Source organism: Corythoichthys intestinalis, chromosome 6 (genome assembly GCF_030265065.1).
Source record: "Corythoichthys intestinalis isolate RoL2023-P3 chromosome 6, ASM3026506v1, whole genome shotgun sequence".
NCBI classification, from domain to species: Eukaryota; Metazoa; Chordata; class Actinopteri; order Syngnathiformes; family Syngnathidae; genus Corythoichthys; species Corythoichthys intestinalis.
The window spans coordinates 46,812,686-46,837,878 of NC_080400.1; the positions used below are offsets into that span (position 1 = coordinate 46,812,686).

A 25,193-nucleotide genomic window follows, 5' to 3' on the forward strand; every position below is an offset into this window, starting at 1 on the left:
AGTAAAAAAAAAAAAAAAAAAAAAAAAAAAAAAAGAGTCACAACCAAACTGTAAAAATACACTCAAGGTACATTTTTGACCATTCGATACTGAAAAATAAAATGTAATAAAATCAGTAAATAATAACACATTCAAATTGATTAGAAACATTTACTCTTCAGGACAACATGCCAAAAAATTTGACCGAAAAAAAACCAAAACTGAATAGAGGGGGGGGGGGGGGTAGTGTCTTTGGACAGAAGGAAAGTTTTTATTTTCGCTGATTCACCACAGCGCTCACTGGTTTACTGATATAACACTGACAAAGCGGGACGATTGTGACAATTGGCAATATTTGGCACGTTTTCGCTGAAAAACAATCAAGCGGCTTATCAATGAGATTGAGGTCTAATGTCTTTAAGTGGCGTCTTAACTGATTTGGCTTCAGACTCTCCCCTATAATCATTTTTAGACTCAGTAAACAGTGGTCTTTCCTCATTTCCCACTATATTAAAAGTCAAAGCCAAAAGGCAAACGGCCCGAAAAAAAGCGCTTTCTCGGCGGCCGAGGGAGAACCGTAGGTGAGGGTGGTGGTCGTGACAATCCCAAGCCGAAAACGGCACTTCTCGGCCGGTGTAGGTGCACTATCCTATTCCCCTCACTATCCACTCGCGGGGGCCTGCGCTTTGTCAGTGACGTTCCTTATTCAAGCTATATGTTTATACAACTTTAACATTTGTTAATAATACGCTCTGCGTGGAGTATCATCCATCGCTTTTCCTTTTTAAATGGGCACTTTTAAGCGAACGCAAGGATAGTGAACCTACACCGGACACGTGAGAACCGGAGAAGACAGTGGGTCGCTGCGTGAGTCCAGCTCTGCATGAGTCTCTTCCGTGTGCTCTTGCTTACATCAAAAATACTGCACGCACTTTGAAAATGAGAGCGCCACTGCCACCCACGGAGTGGATGTGCACGTACACTTTATTCTAGTACGGCAAAAAAAAAAAAAAAAAAAAAAAAAAAAGCATGTTCCCCGAGGTCACTCGCGCCACCCCTGGCATCGCTCTGCGCCCCCCTGGGGGGGCGCGCCCCACCATTTGAGAAGTACTGACATAAGTGGTTCGCATGCGCGCATGCGTACTGGATGTAGACAAACGCGCTGGCCCTCAACGGTTTCCATACGCTTTTGCGTACCGATGGCTGACCACTGTATTTGCGGCGGACACGAGAAAATAACTTCTCAAAATGTCGAAGAGGCAGGCCACACTGAGTAATTACTTCCGTGTTCCCCGATCCCTGTCAAAAGACAGACAGACGACAGAGATGTCACCGGAGCTACCGAAAAAAAGGACTTTTGCTGAAAAGTGGCTACTGGAGGTACCATGGCTAGAAGCAAATGATGCTCGCACGGAAATGTGGTACAAAATGTGCCGTGAGAATCCCAATGTCGCCGATAAAGGCAGCGCATTTTATGTAGGGTCAAAGAATTTCAGCCATCCAAACTTTGAAAAGCACGAAAAAAACAGAGAGCATGTGGCAATTATGCAAACTATCGATGTCAAACAGGACCCCACTCGCCCTATGGACAAGTGGCGGAATAGGGCGAAATAAAGGTAATGAACAGCGACATGCACTGACAAACGTGTTTTTGCTCGCATTTTACAAAGCTAAACATGCACGTTCAATGAGGTCTTATGAGGAGGACATCCCACTTTTAAACAGGCTTGGAGTTAATGTGGGAGCCGCATAATGCCCTTTATTTTGAATTGGTGCTTTTTATTTCTTTACATTTCACTTCAAAGTAATGGCAATTTTGTTGTGCCAGTTGATGTTAATCAAGCATTAATTGTTAATATAATTAATTAAAGTTAATTGGCTCTAAGTAAAGCTTGTCATAAATTTATCGCATCAGGCGGGTCGGCTCTCAAGCTCGATGAGGAACAAGTCACATCTCCAGGTCCTCCTCTGAGAACCTGGGCAAAAAAATTATGTGCACCCCTGCTTATAGAATAACTAAAGGTGAAGCGAGGCTGTAACTGATTGGATGGTCGTTAGAGCTGTTTTAAATTAGTCTGAAAAAACATTATAAATGGCTGCCATGTTTTTTCATTAGCAACATGTTTTAAATGTTCCAATTTTAGATTGGCCATAATGTCTTCAACCAAGCTCTTAAAATATGGAGGCTGTTTTTTTCCCCAATTGAATAGAATCATTTGCCTCGCGAGTAAAGTAATAAAAGCTATTGCGCTGGCCTGGTGAAATGAAACCAACATATTTGATGGGACAATCCCAAACACAGTACAGTTTGTACAGTTTGGCGTAATATCCTTGTTACATAAGGAGGACAGTGCAGTGAAAATCTCTCTCCAGAATGTATAAAGCTTGGGACACAGCCAAAACATATGGCTCAAATTAGCTGGGGTGAGGCCACATCTTGGACATGCTGGATCGGCACCTGTAAACAGTTTTGCAATTTTACTTGGTGGCCAGTGTAACCTATGAAGAATCTTGAACTGTATTAATCCGTGTCTTATACATATAGCAGATGAATAAATTGACCTAATAGCAGATTGCCAAGTGTTATCAGCAGTGTTGTTAATAACGGCGTTACAATATAACGGCGTTACTAACGGCGTTATTTTTTTCAGTAGTGGGTAATCTAATTAATTACTTTTCTCATCTTGGCAACGCCATTACCGTTACTGAGGACGGAAAGGCATGCGTTCCTATGCGTTACTATATTGGTCGAAAAGTCTGAGGGAGACGGACTCACCGAGACGACAGAGCAGAGCAGGAGTAGGGAGGAGGCAAGAAAGTTGTGACGCCGAGCAAACGCGATGCTAGGTAGCTCCAATAGACCCTACCCACCGACGTCACAAAATCACGTGATCGCTGTATTGTTCCGCCCCCTTGTCCGTCATTTTGTGTCTGTATTATCAATGGTCTCAATTGATCGAGCAATTTATAATGTATTTCATGGAAGACCCGGTGCTTTCGGATGCCGTAAACTCACTGGATGCGTTGCATAAAAGGCGTTATGTGGAAAAGCTTCAGTTTATCCATTCGCCAGATCCATATTTGATGCCTAAATCGATGTTTTTCGACCCGCTGTCTGCGCCGTCTTTGCCTGACATCTGCTAGCTACCCTGATATTTACAACTATCTTGTCCACACAAAATCAGCCTATTCTCACGAAAGTTTGAAAAACTTTAAGAGCTTGGAGGCTTATAAATACTTCGTTGCTGGTTGGGTGAAACAGGTCCTCGTCCACGAAAATTCGGCAGGAATCTATCTTGTGCTTGGAAAGGTGAGTTACGAAATTTTCAATTCAAAATCTTTTGTTCTTGCTAACATCCACTGTCAAGTCTAATGTATTTCATGTCATTTGTCAATGGAGCTAGGGCTTTTAATGTTTATATGGTTTAGCGATAGCACTCTCACTACATACATACGTGTATGTTGTCGGCAATTAGCCTAGCAATGATCTTAATTGTGGTTGTCAGCCCAAAACCCTCTAAATATATATTAAATGCATCTTACCAGATATAAAATGACTACTACATAATCTGTGGTAATCGTTTGGAGCCCAGTTTTCTCTTCGAATTGCAGCAGCCCATCTCGCTCTCTCTTCTCTGGGTCTCTCGGAATCCGGTAGAACTTCAAGTCTCTCCATCTATCTTCTCTGTTATTGCAACCGACCGCCACACACGCCTTCACCATTTTGATTATTAATGTTAACGAGCAGAAAAACACGCCGTAAATAGGAGGAATGTACGTAGCCGTAACAGGTAAACACGATGTGTTGACGGACAATTGGGCGGCACCAGTCAGGAGGGCGGAGTTGTGACGTCACGTGGGTAGGGTCTATAATACATGTTGTAGCCGATAGCCTACAAAATACGCCCGCATGTTATGGTAGACATGGTAGATATCACATGTACTGTACATAGATATAACTAGATGCAAAATGACAGACATGGCACTAAATGAGTTAGTAGACAGCCGCCATCTTAAAGCAGTAGACTTTTTAGGACAGCTCTGTTGTAGAGAACCTTCCTAGCGAACCTAAGTAACTTTTTATCTAAAATACTTCTAAATCGGCAAAATCTTGACTTGAATCTATCTTTAAATGTTGAAACAGTTTTAAAACTTTCATATGTCGAAAGTAGAGAGAAGGGAACTAATGCAATAATGGAAGCAATTTTAACAACTTTTAACAGTTGATTCAGGGTAAAGGGTAAATTAGGGTAAAGAATTGGGCTCGGGCCAATTGTACCAAAAACCTTCACAAAAAACTTCACATAGTGTGGCCAATGTTTTTTTTTTTTTTTTTTTTTTTTTTTTTTTTTTGAGGAAAAAAAAAAAAAAAGTAATTATCACCAATTACTTTGCCAAGTAACTAATTACTCTTACATTCAGGTAATTGAGTTACTAACGCAATTACTTTTTGGGAGAAGTAATTTGTAACTATAATTAATTACTTTTTTCATTAAGATTAACAACACTGGTTATCAGTAAACTGCTCGCCCAGCTCTTCCTCCCATTTGTGTTTCAAATGATTTAATGATGGAGATGCCGCACTTTGAATCCTGTCGTAAAGAGCTGTAACGACACCTTTAATGGAGGGGTCCAATTCTAAAGTCGTCAACCCATGTTTTAGGGGAAAAAATAAGTGAGAACACACATAACTGCGAACTTGAACATATCGAAAGAAATCCGATTGTGATAGGCCGAAATCTTTTCTTAGCTGGTTAAAAGCAACAAATTTGTCATTTCTAAAGATCTTTAATGCAAGATAGACCTCCCCTTTGCCATCGCTGGAAAGCTAGATCAATAAGTGATAGCATGAAGTGGACCTTGGAATTAATGGGTGTTGCAGCTTAGGCGCACCTGAATTGGAAATGTTTTCTAAAGAGCAAGTTTGTTGCAATAATGTTTATCTCCCTATACGCTGCACTTTCATTGTATTTTTTGTGAGTTTGGCACCAGCACTTTTAAAGGTTTCTTTTTAATGTATTTTTTTCCCCATTTCTTCTTTGATACCACTGCTTTTCAATCTGAGTTATTTGGGAGTTATGAAAGTTATTTTTAGTTGTTTAGCTTGCCAGAGATGGTTTGTTGCAAATGCAATTATTTAACATTGGTAGGGACGATATAACAGCATAACCTACATGTACACTTTTTTCTAAGGGATGAGACATTAATGAGACCAAACACATTATTGAACGGGGGTCAGAGCTGCATTTCTCACGAATATAAACCTAATTAATTGATAGGCTAAATGATCAATGCAAAAGAAATCTGAATTGACTTATACTAGCTTTCACATGTATTGTTCAGGTGATACACCGTTCGAGTTAAACTGCTAAAGAAAGATTTTGAAAACTTCCGCAATAAATGTCTGGATTTTATTTGCAAAATTAAATTGCAATAATTGAACATAAATTATATTAACATACACAATAAATACAAACTTGTTGATAATCTCTTAAATAAGAATGCAAAAAATAAACATTTGTCTTAAGAGCAATCAACATTGTCTGTTTGAATAAATAAATTCAATATTAAACTTCTTAGTCAGGGTATAGCAAAAATAAATCAAAATGGAGCCTTCCTTCAGGTAAAACACGACTGTTTACAAGTACAGCAAAACTCAACAAAAAATGAAAACTTTTTACTTCAATTACGATTAATGTATAATTAGCTGAAAAAAATGTCTGCATTGGCTGCAAATAAAAATATTTTAAATAAGGATGTCTCCGATCCTATCACGTGATCGGAAATTGGGCCATTTTTCAGAGGATCGGAATCGGGTGAAAAAGATCGAGTTTTTAATTTTCAAAAGTTTTTTTAATTTTAAAGGGCTAAAATGTAACAAAATATTCCAGAAATACTATGGCATTCACAAAAGAAACAAAAAATATGTTTTATACTCCGTAACACTACATAGCGGAAGAGAAAGTACTGTAATTAGTACAGTGATGTAACATGTTTGAAAAAACAAACAAAAACAAAAAACACACAGTTTATTCGGTATCGGCAGATTCTCAAAATCAGGTGACTCCGACTTCGGTGTAAAAATATGTAATCGGGGCGTCCCTAATTTTTAAATAAATAATATAGAAAATAGATAAATACATTTTAAATAAATACTTATTAGCCAATCAATTCTATCCTTACAAAATATGGGAAGACAATCAACATTTCCTATATACTGAACTCATTATATAATGCAAGTAAGGTTGCTCAAAGGTTTGAGCATCCTGAAAAGTTGCTAGTTTACTGTCCCTATTCAAACCTATCCGTTAGTCAACAATATTAAAAAAGATATACAAACCACAATAAGGGTAAAATTGTTTTGAGCATTAGTTTTTAAAGGTCCAAAAATATCATCAGTACATCAGATTGGTGCCAGGAAAATATCTAGTGAAAAAATTGGATTAGTATTCAAAACATCTTTATTGGGACACACTCAGTTTATAGATTCTTGTTCTACATTTAAATCCTATATGCTGCTGAGTTCTATCCTCTCAAATACAGTTAAGTAATACTGTTATTGTTCTTGTTTTGTCAGGGATTTTTCTGCAATGGATTCGTGAGTGTAATCGACAGCCGGTACGAAGAAAAGTCACCTTTCACACTGAGTTTCGATGATGAAGGAAACAGTGTAACATCTGAAAAGGAGGTACAGTAATACAAGCACACAACTCTAACTCATAATACTTAAAATGAGTTGGACATGATATTTTGCTGTAAATGGTGTTAGCATCACTCTTTGATCCTGTCTCTACCATTACACCGATCAATTTTCTGGTTAAAATTGGCTTGCACAGAAATAATCAGTTGTATCAGTAATTTTAATATGTACAATATACCATGCCTCAAAGTTAACTTTACTGTTTTCGCTTTGTACTTGTCTGATTTCTGATAAAATTTGTATTGTATGTGTGCTTTGTTCCATCGTAGGACTTTGGAGTTACTGTTAGTAGCAGTCAAACAGAAGTGACAAGGTCAGAAATGCAGGATAGCACCCATTCTACGTACCAAAGTAGTGAATTACTACTGCAACAGGTATTTGACCTTTTGGCTCTATCCAGTCATAATCTGGCACTCAATACTTAGGTTTTTTTTTATCAAAGTGCAATATATATTAGGGCTGTTCCGATCATGTTTTTTTTTTGCTCCCGATCCGATCCCGATCGTTTTAGTTTGAGTATCTGCCAATACCGATATTTCCCGATCCGATTGCTTTTTTTTTTGCTCCCGATTCAATTCCAATCATTCCCGATAATTTTTCCCGATCATATACATTTTGGCAATGCATTAAGAAAAAAATGAATAAAACACGGACGAATATATACAGTGCCTTGCAAAAGTATTCGGCCCCCTTGAACCTTGCAACCTTTCGCCACATTTCAGGCTTCAAACATAAAGATATAAAATTTTAATTTTTTTGTCAAGAATCAACAACAAGTGGGACACAATCGTGAAGTGGAACAAAATTTATTGGATAATTTAAACTTTTTTAACAAATAAAAAACTGAAAAGTGGGGCGTGCAATATTATTCGCCCCCTTGCGTTAATACTTTGTAGCGCCACCTTTTGCTCCAATTACAGCTGCAAGTCGCTTGGGGTATGTTTCTATCAGTTTTGCACATCGAGAGACTGACATTCTTGCCCATTCTTCCTTGCAAAACAGCTCGAGCTCAGTGAGGTTGGATGGAGAGTGTTTGTGAACAGCAGTCTTCAGCTCTTTCCACAGATTCTTGATTGGATTCAGGTCTGGACTTTGACTTGGCCATTCTAACACCTGGATATGTTTATTTTTTAACCATTCCATTGTAGATTTGGCTTTATGTTTTGGATCATTGTCCTGTTGGAAGATAAATCTCCGTCCCAGTCTCAGGTCTTGTGCAGATACCAACAGGTTTTCTTCCAGAATGTTCCTGTATTTGGCTGCATTCATCTTCCCGTTAATTTTAACCATCTTCCCTGTCCCTGCTGAAGAAAAGCAGGCCCAAACCATGATGCTGCCACCACCATGTTTGACAGTGGGGATGGTGTGTTCAGGGTGATGAGCTGTGTTGCTTTTACGCCAAACATATCGTTTTGCATTGTGGCCAAAAAGTTCAATTTTGGTTTCATCTGACCAGAGCACCTTCTTCCACATTTTTGGTGTGTCTCCCAGGCGGCTTGTGGCAAACTTTAAACAAGACTTTTTATGGATATCTTTGAGAAATGGCTTTCTTCTTGCCACTCTTCCATAAAGGCCAGACTTGTGCAGTGTACGACTGATTGTTGTCCTATGGACAGACTCTCCCACCTCAGCTGTAGATCTCTGCAGTTCATCCAGAGTGATCATGGACCTCTTGGCTGCATCTCTGATCAGTTTTCTCCTTGTTTGAGAAGAAAGTTTGGAAGGACGGCCGGGTCTTGGTAGATTTGCAGTGGTCTGATGCTCCTTCCATTTCAATATGATGGCTTGCACAGTGCTCCTTGAGATGTTTAAAGCTTGGGAAATCTTTTTGTATCCAAATCCGGCTTTAAACTTCTCCACAACAGTATCTCGGACCTGCCTGGTGTGTTCCTTGGTTTTCATAATGCTCTCTGCACTTTAAACAGAACCCTGAGACTATCACAGAGCAGGTGCATTTATACGGAGACTTGATTACACACAGGTGGATTCTATTTATCATCATCGGTCATTTAGGACAACATTGGATCATTCAGAAATCCTCACTGAACTTCTGGAGTGAGTTTGCTGCACTGAAATTAAAGGGGCTGAATAATATTGCACGCCCCACTTTTCAGTTTTTTATTTGTTAAAAAAGTCTAAATTATCCAATAAATGTTGTTCCACTTCACGATTGTGTCCCACTTGTTGTTGATTCTTGACAAAAAAATTAAATTTCATATCTTTATGTTTGAAGCCTGAAATGTGGCGAAAGGTTGCAAGATTCAAGGGGGCCGAATACTTTTGCAAGGCACTGTACATTCAACATACAGTACATAAGTACTGTATTTGTTTATTATGACAATAAATCCTCAAGATGGCATTTACATTATTAACATTCTTTCTGTGAGAGGGATCCACAGATAGAAAGACTTGTGACTTTGTATATTGTGACTAAATATTGCCATCTAGTGTATTTGTTGAGCTCTCAGTAAATGATAATGCAGCCATGTCCCAATGCATGATGGGAAGTGGAACCATGATGGGAGGTGGAACCATGATTGTGCGTTGTGCTACCAATGGATATATCTTCTCTGCTTTGGGAAATAACTTAAGGTGTTAATACAAAGATCAATTGCCACTTTGCTTCCCCACATTGCTTCCCATGATATTTCTAGTCATAGGGAGAGGGAGTGCAAGGCTTTAGCCAATTGAAGAAAGGCTCCAAAGGCTGCCAAAATTCACTCTACTCATTTAGTGCTGCCTTTTATCTCTCTATATAGGTAAAAGGGCGTCATTACAGATTGAGCGCAACAATGAGTGAGAGGGTCATGCAGCGCATACATTAATTGCGTTAATTATTTTAACGTGACACATTTTAAAATAAATGAATTGCCGTTAACGCTAAATACAATTAGAAAATGATTTAATTAAAATATAAATATATATATATATATATTAAAAAAAGGCATGGCCGATATTTTCTTGCCATTTCCGATACTTTGAAAATGACGTGATGGGATCTGATCGATCGGGACATATGTATATATGTATCAGAGGTTGCACTAGACTTTTTCGTTGTCTGTCATTTTGACTGACAGGGTCATAAAAATCCGGTCATAGTCTATTTTTACCCGTCACTTAAATTTTTAAAATGATGATAAAGACATTGTGGTGACCCTTTGTTTGGCATAATTCACCTTCCGTTCTTGTGTGTCCATTTGGCCGAGCGCGTTAGCGGCTACGACACAGTCACGTGACAGAGACACTTAGAGCCGCGCGCGTTCCGGCTTGAATAGAGAATTCACAGAGAGCAGCAGAGCTACAGCGGCTGGACACAGCAATTCGAGCTAACAAGACTCTTAACATTGCATACCGCTTCAACATATTCAATAGTATTTAGTTTTCATTCATTTTAAATTAATATTCTGTCCGAACAAGCTTAACAGAGAATCCACACCGTGCCATCACAAATCAAGCAGATGAATATGTAACTTTTTCTCCGCAGTGACAAAAACAGCTGACTGTGGCCCCAGTAGGTAGGTAGGCTACATATGGAACAATGAAATTAACAGTTCACCTGCTGTGGCCTGAACGGAGTCTTACACCTTCCTCCTGGTGCGCATGGACTTGAATTGCGTGCCCGCTTGTGCAGTCCCTGTTTTTTCACCTCTTTTATCAACACCATCGTCGTTTTGGGGCTTTTTGAAGAAACTTCGGACACTCAGTTGCCTTGACATTTTTCAGAGTTAGGCCAATGGCGTCATGCATCAAGAGAGACAATAGCTAATTAATATGCTCACTCGCCACCAGTGTTGTCAGTAACGTGTTACTAAGTAAGGCGTTACTGTAATCTGATTACTTGTTTCAGTAACGAGCAATCTAACGCGCTAGTTTTTCCAAGCCAGTAATCTGATTAAAGTTAGTTTCCTCAGTAACTGTGCGTTACTATTTTGTTTTAGCCTCATACTGTATGTAGAATGAAGAATACTGTAGTCATGTCCGAAGAGCATTTGAATAGAAAATACCGCATTTGAGTTTGGGAGTGACATCACATCTCACGTTTTCTCATCGAAAAAAAACGGGTCACGTGCAGTACCATGCTGTATGCGCGCCGTCTGCCAAATAGCCTGGCTACCTATCAGGATGCTAACAGTAAAGGAGCCGGAGAGATACAACAAACGGCTGCATTTGCTCACTGGAGATACAGCCATTACTTCACATATCCGTCCAGTAAAGATGACAAAAATATCTCCGTGCGTTGCAAACTCTGCGCTGGCTCAGATGTACTGTTGACCGCTATATACTCGACATCCAATTCAACAAGGAAGCACTTGGAATTACAGCACAACGCGTCGCGAAAAAAACTCAAAACAAGACGACAGGTAACGAGACAGCCAGCAACTAGCCTTTATAATATGTGTAATTATGTACATTTTATAGTTAGAGTTTGTAATCGTAGGCGGAGTTTTACATTTGTGGGACTGGGGGGAGAAGCATGTTGAAGACTGAAACGAAAGTCAAAAGTTTGGGCACACTTCATAATTTTTGCATTTTATATATTTTCACTGCTATTGTAAATTCTCACTGAAGACATCAAAACTATGAACGAACATGTGGGATGGCAAAAAAAGTGAAATAACTGAAAACAGGTTTTGTATTCTACATTCTTCAAAGTATCCACCATTGAGGTGTCTCCAAACTTATATATATATACATACAGTATATATACACACACACATCTTGATACTGTTCGAGTTCAATCAGCTGTTGAAGTTGTTGTTGGTAGCGTTTGAAAGCTTAGGTTTAAAGAAATTCTAAATATCCATCTTGCCTCCTCTGGTGTAGTTTTGGCTAAGCAAAGCGAAGGATAGTCTCAAGGTGCTAGTCACATGATCTGTTCGAAAAATGATTTTGACCCATTATGAAAACTGTACGTTGTAGGATTTTTGTTAATGTCATCATTTTTTGTTGTTTTATTGCTTTACAACTTTTATAGACAACATTTTAATGGCTAGGTCTTTATTTCAAAGGGGAAGTTCAGAATTTTTTACATTGGGCTTCATCTTGGAGATGGGGATTTAATTAGTCGTTGGACTTTATTTAAACAAATTTCGTGCGGTTTGTCAGTTATTTGTTAGCTTTAAGGCTCCGGGATGGCTAAGCTAGGGCGAGTAAATGGTGGTTGAAATCAACTCCATCGACTAATTAAACCCCCGCTAACTCAAAGATTAAGCCTTATGTGAAAAAACTCAATTACACGTGATGAAAATTTTCTGTTATTTTTATGTTGAGGCAGCAAAAGGTTGGTAAAAAGTAAAAATTGGTAAAAAGTAACTGATAAGTTACTTTTAAAGTAACTTAGTTACTTTGATAATAAAGTAATTAGTAAAGTAACTAGATTACTTTTTTGAGGTGTAATCAGTAATCAGTAATTAAATTACTTTTTTAAGTAATCCGTGACAACACTGCTCGCCACCCTGTGGTCTGGGGTGTGAATTGCAACCTGTCAAAATGACAGATGGACTTCAGTTTTTTCCGTCACCGTTTTAAAAAATTGGTGAACGACGGAAAATATTCAGTTAACGCGACCCCTGATTATATCAGCCCTAATTTTAAGAAACTACCAGCTAAGTTTTATATATATATATATATATATATATATATATATATATATATATATATATATATATATATATATATATATATATATATATATATATAATATCATCCCTAATTTTAAGAAACTACCAGCTAAGTTTTTTATATACAGGGGTGCACATAAGTGGTCCGCATGCGCGCATGCGTACTGGACGTAGACAAACGCGCTGGCCCTCAACGGCTTCCATACGCATTTGCGTACCGATGGCTGACCACTGTATTTGCGGCGGACAGGAGAAAATAACTTCTAAAATGTCAAAGAGGCAGGCCCCGCCGAGTAATTATTTCCGTGTTCCCCTAGCCAGGTACTCCAGACTCACCGCTGATCCAGCTATTGAGTCTGGCCACCATTAAGCGGATAAAATTTCCAGGGCGGAGCAAGCCACAGCAAACAGACAGCGAAGTGGCCCAATCATTGATGGACGGGACGAGGGACTTGCGCGCGGAAGTAAACATTCGAGGAGAGCGGAGTTTATTCAACATGGCTAGCGTGAGACAGACTGTTGTCAATGACTTGTGTCGATGTGTTTTTGGTAATTTAAAACTGATTTTACCGTGGATTGGAACATATTCTCGGCTCTCCTGTTTGCCATCTGTGTTATGGTGGAGGCGACTTCCGACGCGGAAGAGTGAAGTTGCTCGTTAAGAACACGTCAAATAAACGAATCTGATTTGTCGATTGATTTTGTACTTGCTCGAGAAGCCGTTAATGGGCTGGCAGACTATACTCTCAGTGTTTGGAAAAACACAGGGAGAACAGTCTGGCCGTGCCAGGCAAGTGTTCCCCCACCCCCGACAAAAGACAGACGACAGAAACGTCACCGGAGCTACGGAAAAAAAGGACTTTTGTTGAAAAGTGGCTGCAGGATGTACCATGGCTAGAAGCAAATGATGCTCGCACGGAAATGTGGTACAAAATTTGCCGTGAGAATCCCGAGTGTCGCTGATAAAAGCAGCGCATTTTATGTAGAGTTAAAGAATTTCAGCCATCCAAACTTTGAAAAGCACGAAAAAACCAGCATGTGGCAATTAAGCAAACTATCGATGTCAGACAGCACCCCACTCGCCCTATGGACAAGTGGCGGAATAAAGTTAATGAAGACCAGCGCCATGCACTGACAAACGTGTTTTTGCTCTCATTTCACAAAGCTAAACATGCACGTTCAAAGAGCTCTTATGAGGAGGACATCCCACTTTTACAAGGGCTTGAAATTAATGTGGGAGCTGCATAATGCCCTTTATTTTGAAATAGTGCTTTTATGTTTATTTCTTTACATTTCACTTCAAAGTAATGGCAATTTTGTTGTGCCAGTTGATGATAATCAAGCATTAATTGTTAATATAATTAATTAAAGGTAATTGGCTCTAAGTAAAGCTTGTCATAATTTTATCGGATCAAGCGTGTCGGCTCTAGAGCTCAATGAGGACCAAGTCACTTCTCCAGGTCCTCCTCTGAGAACCTAGGCAAAAAAAATATGTGCACCCCTGTTTATATATGTATATATATATATATATATATATATATATATATATATATATATATATATATATATATATATATATATATATACAGTGCCTTGCAAAAGTATTCGGCCCCCTTGAACCTTGCAACCTTTCGCACATTTCAGGCTTCAAACATAAAAATATAAAATTTTAATTTTTTGTCAAGAATCAACAACAAGTGGTACACAATCGTGAAGTGGAACAAAATTTATTGGATAATTTAAACTTTTTTAACAAATAAAAAACTGAAAAGTGGGGCGTGCAATATTATTCGGCCCCCTTGCGTTAATACTTTGTAGCGCCACCTTTTGCTCCAATTACAGCTGCAAGTCGCTTGGGGTGTTTCTATCAGTTTTGCACATTGAGAGACTGACATTCTTGCCCATTCTTCCTTGCAAAACAGCTCAACTCAGTGAGGTTGGATGGAAAGTGTTTGTGAATAGCAGTCTTCAGCTCTTTCCACATATTCTCGATTGGATTCAGGTCTGGACTTTGACTTGGCCATTCTAACACCTGGATACGTTTATTTTTGAACCATTCCATTGTAGATTTGGCTTTATGTTTTGGATCATTGTCCTGTTGGAAGATAAATCTCCGTCCCAGTCTCAGGTCTTGTGCAGATACCAACAGGTTTTCTTCCAGAATGTTCCTGTATTTGGCTGCATCCATCTTCCCGTAAATTTTAACCATCTTCCCTGTCCCTGCTGAAGAAAAGCAGGCCCAAACCATGGTGCTGCCACCACCATGTTTGACAGTGGGGATGGTGTGTTCAGGGTGATGAGCTGTGTTGCTTTTACGCCAAACATATCGTTTTGCATTGTGGCCAAAAAGTTCAATTTTGGTTTCATCTGACCAGAGCACCTTCTTCCACATGTTTGGTGTGTCTCCCAGGTGGCTTGTGGCAAACTTTAAACAAGACTTTTTATGGATATCTTTGAGAAATGGCTTTCTTCTTGCCACTCTTCCATAAAGGCCAGATTTGTGCAGTGTACGACTGATTGTTGTCCTATGGACAGACTCTCCCACCTCAACTGTAGATCTCTGCAGTTCATCCAGAGTGATCATGGGCCTCTTGGCTGCATCTCTGATCAGTTTTCTCCTTGTTTGAGAAGAAAGTTTGGAAGGACGGCCGGGTCTTGGTAGATTTGCAGTGGTCTGATGCTCCTTCCATTTCAATATGATGGCTTGCACAGTGCTCCTTGAGATGTTTAAAGCTTGGGAAATCTTTTTGTATCCAAATCCGGCTTTAAACTTCTCCACAACAGTATCTCGGACCTGCCTTGGTTTTCATAATGCTCTCTGCACTTTAAACAGAACCCTGAGACTATCACAGAGCAGGTGCATTTATACGGAGACTTGATTACACAGAGGTGGATTCTATTTATCATCATCGGTCATTTAGGACAACATTGGGTCATTCAGAGATCCTCACTGAACTTCTGGAGTGGGTTTGCTGCACTGAAAGTAAAGGGGCCGAATAATATTGCACGCCCCACTTTTCAGTTTTTTATTTGTTAAAAAAGTTGAAATTATCCAATAAATGTTGTTCCGCTTCACGATGGTGTCCCACTTGTTGTTGATTCTTGACAAAAAAAATTTAATTTCATATCTTTATGTTTGAAGCCTGAAATGTGGCGAAAGGTTGCAAGATTCAAGGGGGCCGAATACTTTCGCAAGGCACTGTATATATATATAAATATATAAATGTCTGTCATTTTTAGTTTAGAATCATTAAAATCATTAATTGATGTCATTAATTGATGTCTAATATTTCGTTTAAAAAATTAAATAAATAAAAAAATTATTCACTCGCATAGTTTTAACTTTTAAACAAATTAGGTCACAGTGAAAAAAATGGTGTCTGTAAAAAAGTCACAGATATCTACCTCATAACTATCGCTTAATTGTGTTTTTTTTTTGTTACTGTCACATTTTCTCCGATATGTTAGATGATAAATAATCGATCCAAACAAAGAAAAATTGAAAAAAAAATGTTTAAAAGGGTAAATATATGAAAAAGAACATCTGGACCACTCCTTGATGTCTGCGATTTCTGCATCACGACCCTTGTTATATTACCATGTTTCACCCATAAAATCCAGCTGTGGCCATTCACAGCTGTGTCTTGGCACTCAGTGATACATGCTTCATAGAGTTTTTGGATCGAAACAAGGTAAGTACGCGATAATATCTTGTTAAGGTCATGCCGTCTTTAATTCTGCTCTTTCATGCTCTCACCTGCAGGTAGGGTTTAGTAACATATTTTAGCAAATGAGAACAATTCTGGTTTATTAGACCCTACAAGTCTTTAAGTCTGAGGTTCCCTTCAACAGTGGACTCCAGCCTCAACCATGGTGTTTGGTATTGGTTCTATTATATTGGCGCACACTAGCTAGGTTTGCTGTGGCATTAATCCAATTTTGTTAACAAGACTGAGACCTGAGTGGAATGGTTGTTATTGAGGAGTTACAGTATTTTCTTTTCTTGTGTGTGTCCTAAAGTTTCCGGAACGGTTTTTGGAATCCAGCAATTCTGTTTTGTCTGACAGTCATCAGGGGATGGATGTTCAAGGGGAGGATGATAGGCCAGAAAGTTCGAAGAGGTTTGTTTTGTTGCTGTTTTTTTTTATTGTGTGTGTATATTTATGAATATCAACACATACAGTATGCAAAGAGGGGACTGAGGCCAAAGACATCAACACCAGAAAGCTCCTCACTATGCACGGAGGGTTTTACCCTAAATCCAGTACCCTCAGATTATACACCAAGCGGAAGGAGGGAGGCCAAGGACTAGAGAGTAGGGATGAAAGCAAAATTTTTGGCCGAAAACCGAATATTGAAATACTTGGCCGAAAAACTGAATAGCCAAATAATACACATGCATACAATTATTTTTTATTTCATTTTTTAAATCATTTTTATTATCTCCCGATTAATGCCCGTTGCCTTGGCCTTTTTTTTTTTTTTTTTTTTAATTACATTGAGGCGGAAATAAAATATGGTCCCTTCTCACAAGTACGCAAACATCTTCCAAAATGTTCTACGGCCCTTGAGGCTTGAGAAATTTGGTTTGAAAGGTGCAGATTGAAACCCCTTCAGAGGGTGCGTTCCCTGCGGCAGTGAGCATTTTAAAGCAAACTCTGAACGCGGTCTATAGCAGATGTGCCGCCGTCGTTGTAGCATTTTGTTTGGTGGGCTTCATGGCCGTTGATACCTTGATAAATGCGCTTTCTCGGAAGTTTGGAACACTCAAAAAATGGGTCTCACACCTCCAGTTGCAAAGCTAAATGAGATCTCGATGTATGTTTGTGTGGAATTTCATAACGATAACAAAAAACTATTTGACGAAACTAGTAAAGCTCTTTACAAGGCTATGACAATCTCTTGTACTCCTTAATATAAAATGTGGTGTTTCCTTGTGCAACAAGCAGACGCGACTGAGAGCCAGGCAAGCGGGCTGAGGTCCTAGTGGCGACGAAGCCATGCAAAGTTGCTCCCGGCCGGATTAAACGCGACTGGAAGAGGGGGTGTAGAAGTCGCGGAAAAAATGTGACAAAAAGAGGAAGTGTTCGTACCATGGCATTGTTGTACTAAAACACAGCAAATTCATTTAAATACTACTTTATGTGTATACTGCTCACTTGATAAAACTCCAAACTGCTCATGCATGCATGGGCTCAAATGCACTGTACTCGATGTGGCCCGAGACACCAGTGGAAAGCAACTTTAGAACTAGCGTGTAGCAGCGATGAAGCAAATTTATTTTTCTTCATTTAATAATTTAATCTTAGATACCTCAAAACACTTCCAAACTGCGGACATGTTTGCTATGAGCCAGTAGTGTTGCTTCTCACCGCGTTTTGATTGTGTCATCACAAGAGGACTATGGTTCTTCGCACTATTCGGTGGTAAACTTTTGGCCTTTTAACCGAAAAGTAAAATGAAATTTTAGCTATTTTCAGTCGAAAGTTTTCGACACTGATTTTCGGTCACATCTCTACTAGAGAGCGTAAAGTCTATTGTCGAGGATAAAACATTAAAAAAAATCCTAAAACACATCAAGAAAATATCTCCAAAAGACAAGCTGCTAAGTGAATGCTTCGGGCAGCAGAGACCCTATGAGTGTGCAGAAGAGGAGGACCAGACAAGTTGGAGGGACAAGTTCCATACATGGAATGTAGCACAGGAAAGTTGAAGAAATGGCTGACATCAAGAATTCCCACTGGTGACTGGCGCAAGCTGGACTAACAGACAGCACAGAGGCTCTAATCATTGCAGGACAATAACAGTTCCTAAGTACAAGAGCTGTAGAGGCCAAGATCTACAAGAGCAGATCAGACCAGAGGTGCTGGCTGTGCAAAGATGCGCCGGAGACAATCTAGCACATTTTAGAAGGGTCGCGAAACTGAGGGGGGACTCCTTTTAAGTCTAACCAGGAGTAATTCCTGCAATATTTAATTCTGGAACCTTCTACACACACTTCACCTTGCCTAGTGAATCCACTGGTCATGTCGGTTCTTGCATGTCTTGTCACATATACATTGTCTTATTTCCATGGCCATGTGTCGTCATCATGTGTCACTTACTTCAAGGAGAAAATTAATGATTTGGAAAGTCCTTCCATGCACTAAAATCACAATTATAGTAAAAATACAGTATTCAAATTATTTATGGGGGTCTATTTTAATATCACAAGACTGGAATTTTAACAGGAGTTTGTAGACTTTTTGCATCCACTATAAATACAGTGAGGAGCAGAGGTATTTGCACCTATTGTGATTTTGCAAGTTCACCCATTTACAAAATAGGTAGAGGTCTGAAGTTTCAATCAGAGATGCATTTCCACTCATAGAGACATAATCTTAAAAAAAAAAGTCCTGAACACTCAGATTGTATGATTTTTCAATCATTTTACTGGGGTCCATAAGTATTTATACCCCTGAGAAAATCCATGCTAATATTGAGTGCAGAAGCCTTTGTTTGCAATTACAAAGATCAGACCCTTTCTGTAGTTCTTCACCAAGTTTTCACATATGGAAACAGATCAAGTTTCGGGGCTGTCATTGAGAAACAAAGTTTCAGCTCCATCTGAAGATTTTCTATTGGATTGAGGTATGGAGACTGGCTAGGCCACTCCAGAACTGATATGCCTTTTACGCAGCCACTCCTTGGTCAGCTTAGGTGTGTGCTTGGGATCATTGTCATGTTGGAAGATCCAGCCACGACTCATCTTCAAGTCTCTGACTGAGGGAAGTAGGTTGTGGCTCATAATCTGATGATACATTTCATCTTTGCCGAAAAGCAGCCCAAAAGCATGAGGTTTCCACCCCCATACTTCACAGTGGGGATGGTGTTCTTGGGATTGTACTCATCCTTCTTTTTCCACCACACACGGCGAGTAAAGTCCAAAAAGTTCTACTTTGGTCTAATCTGACCACATGACTTTCTCCCATTACCCCTCTGCATCATTCAGATGGTCCCTGGCAAACTTTGGACGCGCCTTCGCATATACTGGCTTCAACAGAGAAACCGTCTGAGCAATGCATGATTTTAAACCATTGCAACGTAGTGTTCTACTGACAGTAGCCTTTGAGGCTGTGCATCCAGCTCTATTCAGGTCATTGACCAGCTCCTGTCGTGTAGTTCGAGGCTGAGCCCTCACTTTTCTTATCACAAGTGATGCCCCACGAGGAGAGATTTTACATGGAGCCCCAGGCTGAGGTAGATTATCAGTCATGTTTAGCCTTATCCATGTTCTAACAATTTCTGCAGCTGTTGATTTATTCCAGGGGTCAGCAACCCTGTCCTCGAGTGCCACTATCCAGCTTGTTTTCCCTGTCTCCCTCCTTTAACACACCTGAGTCAAATACTCATGATCGTTATCAGGCTCCTGCAGAGCTTGCTAATTAGCTGATCATTTGATTCAGGTGTGTCAAAAGGCGGGAGACATGAAAAACAAGCTGGATAGTGGCACTCGAGGACCAGGGTTGCTGACCCCTGATTAATTCTCACCAACCTGCTTTCTAATTGTCCCATAGCCTTTTCCAGCTTTGTGGAGCTCAACAGTTTTTTCTTTGGTGTCTTTCGAAACCTCTCTGGTCTTGCACATGGTAGCAGTTGGATTATGACTGACTGCGGGATGTACAGATGACAATAATGAGGTCAAACATGTGGTTGGTGGGTGGTTACTCATGGGGTAAAGGTGGACTTTTTTTAAGGTAGACTGACAACTCTTTGAGTGTCATAATTATTGTGGATTCTCAGGGATACAAATACTTAGTAACCCCAGTAAATTATAAATAAATTATTTTAAAAATCATACAATGTGACTTCTGGATTAAAAAAAAAAAATTATGTTTCCATTAAAGATGCACGATAATATCGATTACCGATAATTATCGGCCGATAATGGCAGTTATGACGTCACACAGATAATCCATATTTTTAAAAAATTCAACTGATAATCAAATCCGATAATTATATACTTCATTTAGTCTCCAAATGTGCGCAATTGATGCAGTTTTGTCTAATTCTGCATCGCCGCCTTAACCCCTCACCCCTCTGAAGCCCATCACATGAGTGACGTCACATGAAATGCTTGATATCATGGCGGCTCCGTCACAAGTGTGCGATTACCTTTCCGTGTGTGAAGAAGTTCCACGAGGTGGAAAGAAAGCATCCTCAATCAACACCACTAACCTGATCAGCCTATTAAAGCTACATCACAATTTTTTGTGATACAAATACAAGGCTACCACTAGCGCGAAGGCTAATAGTAAACAAATGGAAAGCATACTACGGGGTTTGTGATGATTTGAAATGCTTTTGGCAGCCGCTCGGTCTCGGGCAGCGCCACCCACACTCATCTCAACTCATTAAGCACCTAAATAAAGAAAAAATTGCTTTCAGATAATGTTTTGAACCATATCTATTCTTGAACAAAGTATTGCAGTACAAAATATAATAATCTATCTCTTAAAATAAGGCTGTTAAGCTTATTTTCAGTTAGCTATTTTTCTTATTTCAAGAAATCTAAGTGAAATTTATTTGAGACACTGGGAGATAATTTCACATATTTACAATAGATTTACACCTAAAACAAGGGAATTTTAACTAGTTTTAAGGAGGTCTGTTTTTGCAGTGTAGTAATGATATATTGTATATGTTAGGAATGAATTAGTTTTAAAGGCATTTTTGTGCAATTTGGGTATTTACTCAGTAAGTAATCGTTGCCAAAGGTTTACCATTACACAATGTCAGACAGTGTTATTGTTTAGATGTTGGAATTCACTACTTGATCACATTTGATGCAGAAAAAAGATCAATAAATTCTATGTTTGCACAGTAATATTTGCTCTTGTGTATATTTTAAAATTTTACTTATATCTTGTAAATGAATTATCAGCTTGACATTATCGGTTATCGGCTAGAACAAGGAGGCATTTCTCGGTTATCGGTATCGGATGAAAAACGTATTATCGTGCATCACTAGTCTCCATGAGCGGAAATGCGTCTAAGATTGAAATGTCAGACCTCTACCTATTTTCTAAGTGCATGAACTTCAAAATCTGCAAAATCACAAGGGGTGAAAATACTTCTGCTCCTCACTGTATATTTCATTGCATCAATTTTAATATTTCAATCAAGTATGATATTTTAAAGTAATCTAACAACAAATAATTCAGACCTTTGCTGAATGTTTTATTAATTATTCCTACTTCTCTGCAGCCATGGTCAATTACGGCAGAAATCTCGTGAAGAAGTCCAGTTTCATTTACTCAAGAGCACTGACGATGTCGGGAGATTGGAAGGTGAAAGGGTCAAGGGGGAAGTGGATCTTATCAATTTTTCACCTGAAGTAAGCAGCGAATAACAACTGCCACCTCCATAAAATTCTTATTCAATCAACCATCACGATAAACTGAGAAAACCTTTCAATTAAAAAAAAAAAAAAAAAAAGAAAATCCCCAACCAAAATTACACATCACCACATATACATTATCCCAATTGCCATTAACTTCGCATCTCTTCACTGTGCATCCCATTTATTGTACTGACCTTGTCAAGTCATATTTATTCACACTAAATAGCCTTTAATATCCAGTTTTTAAGGGCATTACAGATCCACAGTTGACATCAACAAAAATATAATTTTTTATTGTCTCTGAATGTCTTTTGTATGGCACCTTACTTTTTAGGCATATGTGATTCCCTGAACTGTCTTTGGGTTGAAACTGAATTCTTAATTGTCATTTTAATTCAGAATGTTCTCTTGTCTTATAGCTATCTGGGGAATTTTCGTATTCCATCAGTTCTACCAGTTTTGTGGGGATGAGTATTAAAGGGGGAGAGAGCGAGGAGACCGAGGTTACTAAGAGGTATGTTTTTTCCTCCTCAGAAAACACTAACTGAGCTTAGTTTTGTGCTCCTAATGGTTAAAGGCCCATTCCATACCAGAATTTTAAAATAATTGAACATGTGAATTCCTTCTCAGAAAATGCTTGCGGCTATCTGTTGCCCAATCTCATTCCATGAGCTGAATTTAAGTTCCTCATATTTGTCTTCATTCTCTGCTCACTTGTTTCTCAGTTACTGCTCCTAAGGGTCCCTTCCGGCAACTTTTGGCATACAGTCAATTAAGATGCATTTAAGGGAGTTTATAAACTCACTTTAGAGCTTTCACTACTCATTTCTTTTTGCTAAAGGGACAAGAGTTATTGAGAACCCAAAGAGTGCGCAATTGCAGGATGCTAAGAGTTATTGAGAACCCAAAGAGTGCGCAATTGCAGGATGCTATTCTTGATAATGAAAGATCATGCTAGTTCTCCCTCAGACAACTACAATAGTGCTACCAAGTAAGGAGATCAAATTGAGAAATATTTGAATTTGACACAAGATCTCATAGTTGTCTCTTGGTAAGAACAGAAAAGATGCAGTTTTGAGACAATCTTGAGGAAAGAAATAGGCATCTCATCCATAGTGATTATAAGTAAGGATGTCAAATTGAGACATATTTTATAGACAAGTTTCCTGAGCAAAAATATGGGCGTCATCTAGGAAAATGTCTGAGCTGAACTTCTGGTTTAGAAAGAACAACATGAATTGTGGTTGAAGTACGCAGTGTGTTGACAGTTGAAACTGCAAAATCAAGCCAGAGGAACCCACAAAATCTACAAAAATGGATTCAGCATGACGTAGATGAGATTGTATGATTGTTCTTATCACTTCGTTGATCATTAGTGGGCAAAATTATAACAACCTGTCAGCCTGTGTTGACGTGAGGTATAGATTGATACGCTGGCCACTTGAGTGACCAAAATGAGGTAAAATTACAATTTATCTTATCTTATTTATCTTATTTACCAAATGCAGAAGGGCTGAAACAGATTTTGTTGTTATAAGGAAATACTAAAAGGTATGTATATACAAACAAAATAGTATATCAATATTTTTTTGTAGATATTGATTGCAATAAAACATTTGGACGACATGATTTCATTTCTTGTTTTATTTAAAACGATTGGTGGAATGCAAAACAGGTCAATAAATCACAATTTTTCAAATTATTAGAAAAATAGCATACGAGAATGTGATATCAGACAGCAGAGCTCCGGAGCCTCCCGACACCCGACATTACGGTCTCCAGAGAGGCTTTCTCCCGCTGTCCTCGATAATTCCAGCTCCATTAGCGTATCTTAAAGTTGCTGCAGTTAAAAGGCTCGTAGTTGGATCTCGGGGATCGAGCTGACGGTTCGTCATGAGGCGAGCCACCGCCTCCAGCCCCAGCCTCTCTGCTGCCCTGGGTAGAACGACATAGTCTCGATATACAGTAGAGCAAATAAGTATTTAGTGAACCACCAGTTGAGCAAGTTCTCCTACTTGAAATGATTAGAGAGGCATGTAATTGTCAACATGGCTAATCCTCAACGATGAGGGACAGAATGTGGGAAAAAAAACAGAAAATCACATTGTTTGATTTTCAAAGAATTTATTTCCAAATTAGAGTGAAAAATAAGTATTTGGTCACCACAAACAAGCAAGATTTCTGGCTGTCAAAGAGGTCTAACTTCTTCTAACGAGATCTAACAAGGTTCAACGAGGCTCCACTCGTTACCTGTATTAATGGCACCTGTTTTAACTCATTATCGGTATAAAAGACACCTGTCCACAAACTCAGTCAGTCACACTCCAAACTCCACTATGGCCAAGACCAAAGAGCTGTCGAAGGACACCAGAGACAAAATTGTAGACCTGCACCAGGCTGGGAAGACTGAATCTGCAATAGGTAAAACGCTTGGTGTAAAGAAATCAACTGTGGGAGCAATTATTAGAAAATGGAAGACATACAAGACCACTGATAATCTCCCTCGATCTGGGGCTCCACGCAAGATCTCACCTCGTGGCGTCAAAATGATAACAAGAACGGTGAGCAAAAATCCCAGAACCACACGGGGGGACCTAGTGAATAACTACAGAGAGCTGGGACCACAGTAAATAAGGCTACTATCAGTAACACAATATGCCGCCAGGGACTCAAATCCTGCACTGCCAGACGTGTCCCCCTGCTGAAGAAAGTACACATCCAGGCCCGTCTGCGGTTTGCTAGAGAGCAATTGGATGATCCAGAAGAGGACTGGGAGAATTTGTTATGGTCAGATGAAACCAAAATAGAACTTTTTGGTAGAAACACAGGTTCTCATGTTTGGAAGAGAAAGAATATTGAATTGCATCCAAAGAACACCATATCCACTGTTAAGTATGGGGGTGGAAACATCATGCTTTGGGGCTGTTTTTCTGCAAAGGGACCAGGACAACTGATCTGTGTAAAGGAAAGAATGAATGGGGCCATGTATTGAGAGATTTTGAGTGAAAATCTCCTTCCATCAGCAACGGCATTGAAGATGAGACGTGGCTGGGTCTGTCAGCATGACAATGATCTCAAACACACAGCCAGGGCAACAAAGGAGTGGCTTCACATGAAGCATTTCAAGGTCCTGGAGTGGCCTAGTCAGTCTCCAGATCTCAACCCCATAGAAAATCTGTGGAGGGAGTTAAAAGTCCGTGCTGCTCAACGCCAGCCCCATGGATGTATGGAGGAATGGGCCAAAATACCAGTAACAGTGTGTGAAAAGCTTGTGAAGAGTTACAGAGAACGTTTGGCCTCCGTTATTGCCAACAAAGGGTACATAACAAAGTATTGAAATTAACTTCTGGTATTGACCAGATACTTATTTTCCACCATGATTTAAAAATAAATTCTTTAAAAATCAAACAATGTGATTTTCTGTTTGTTTGTTTTTTCCCCACATTCTGTCTCTCATGGTTGAGGTTTACCCATGTTGACAATTACAGGCCTCTCTAATATTTTCAAGTGG

General features: G+C 39.2%; 1 protein-coding gene across 1 annotated transcript in view; it reads left to right on the plus strand.

The window, feature by feature from the left end:
- The window catches only part of LOC130917081 (trichohyalin-like), a 146,365-nt gene that overhangs the window by 88,617 nt on the left and 32,555 nt on the right, over positions 1-25,193 (plus strand). Inside the window, exons 4-8 of the mRNA XM_057838167.1 lie at positions 6,557-6,667; positions 6,949-7,053; positions 16,321-16,421; positions 21,547-21,676; positions 22,102-22,196. Coding sequence (XP_057694150.1) covers positions 6,557-6,667; positions 6,949-7,053; positions 16,321-16,421; positions 21,547-21,676; positions 22,102-22,196 — 542 coding nt within the window. The remainder of the gene's footprint in view (positions 1-6,556; positions 6,668-6,948; positions 7,054-16,320; positions 16,422-21,546; positions 21,677-22,101; positions 22,197-25,193) is intronic.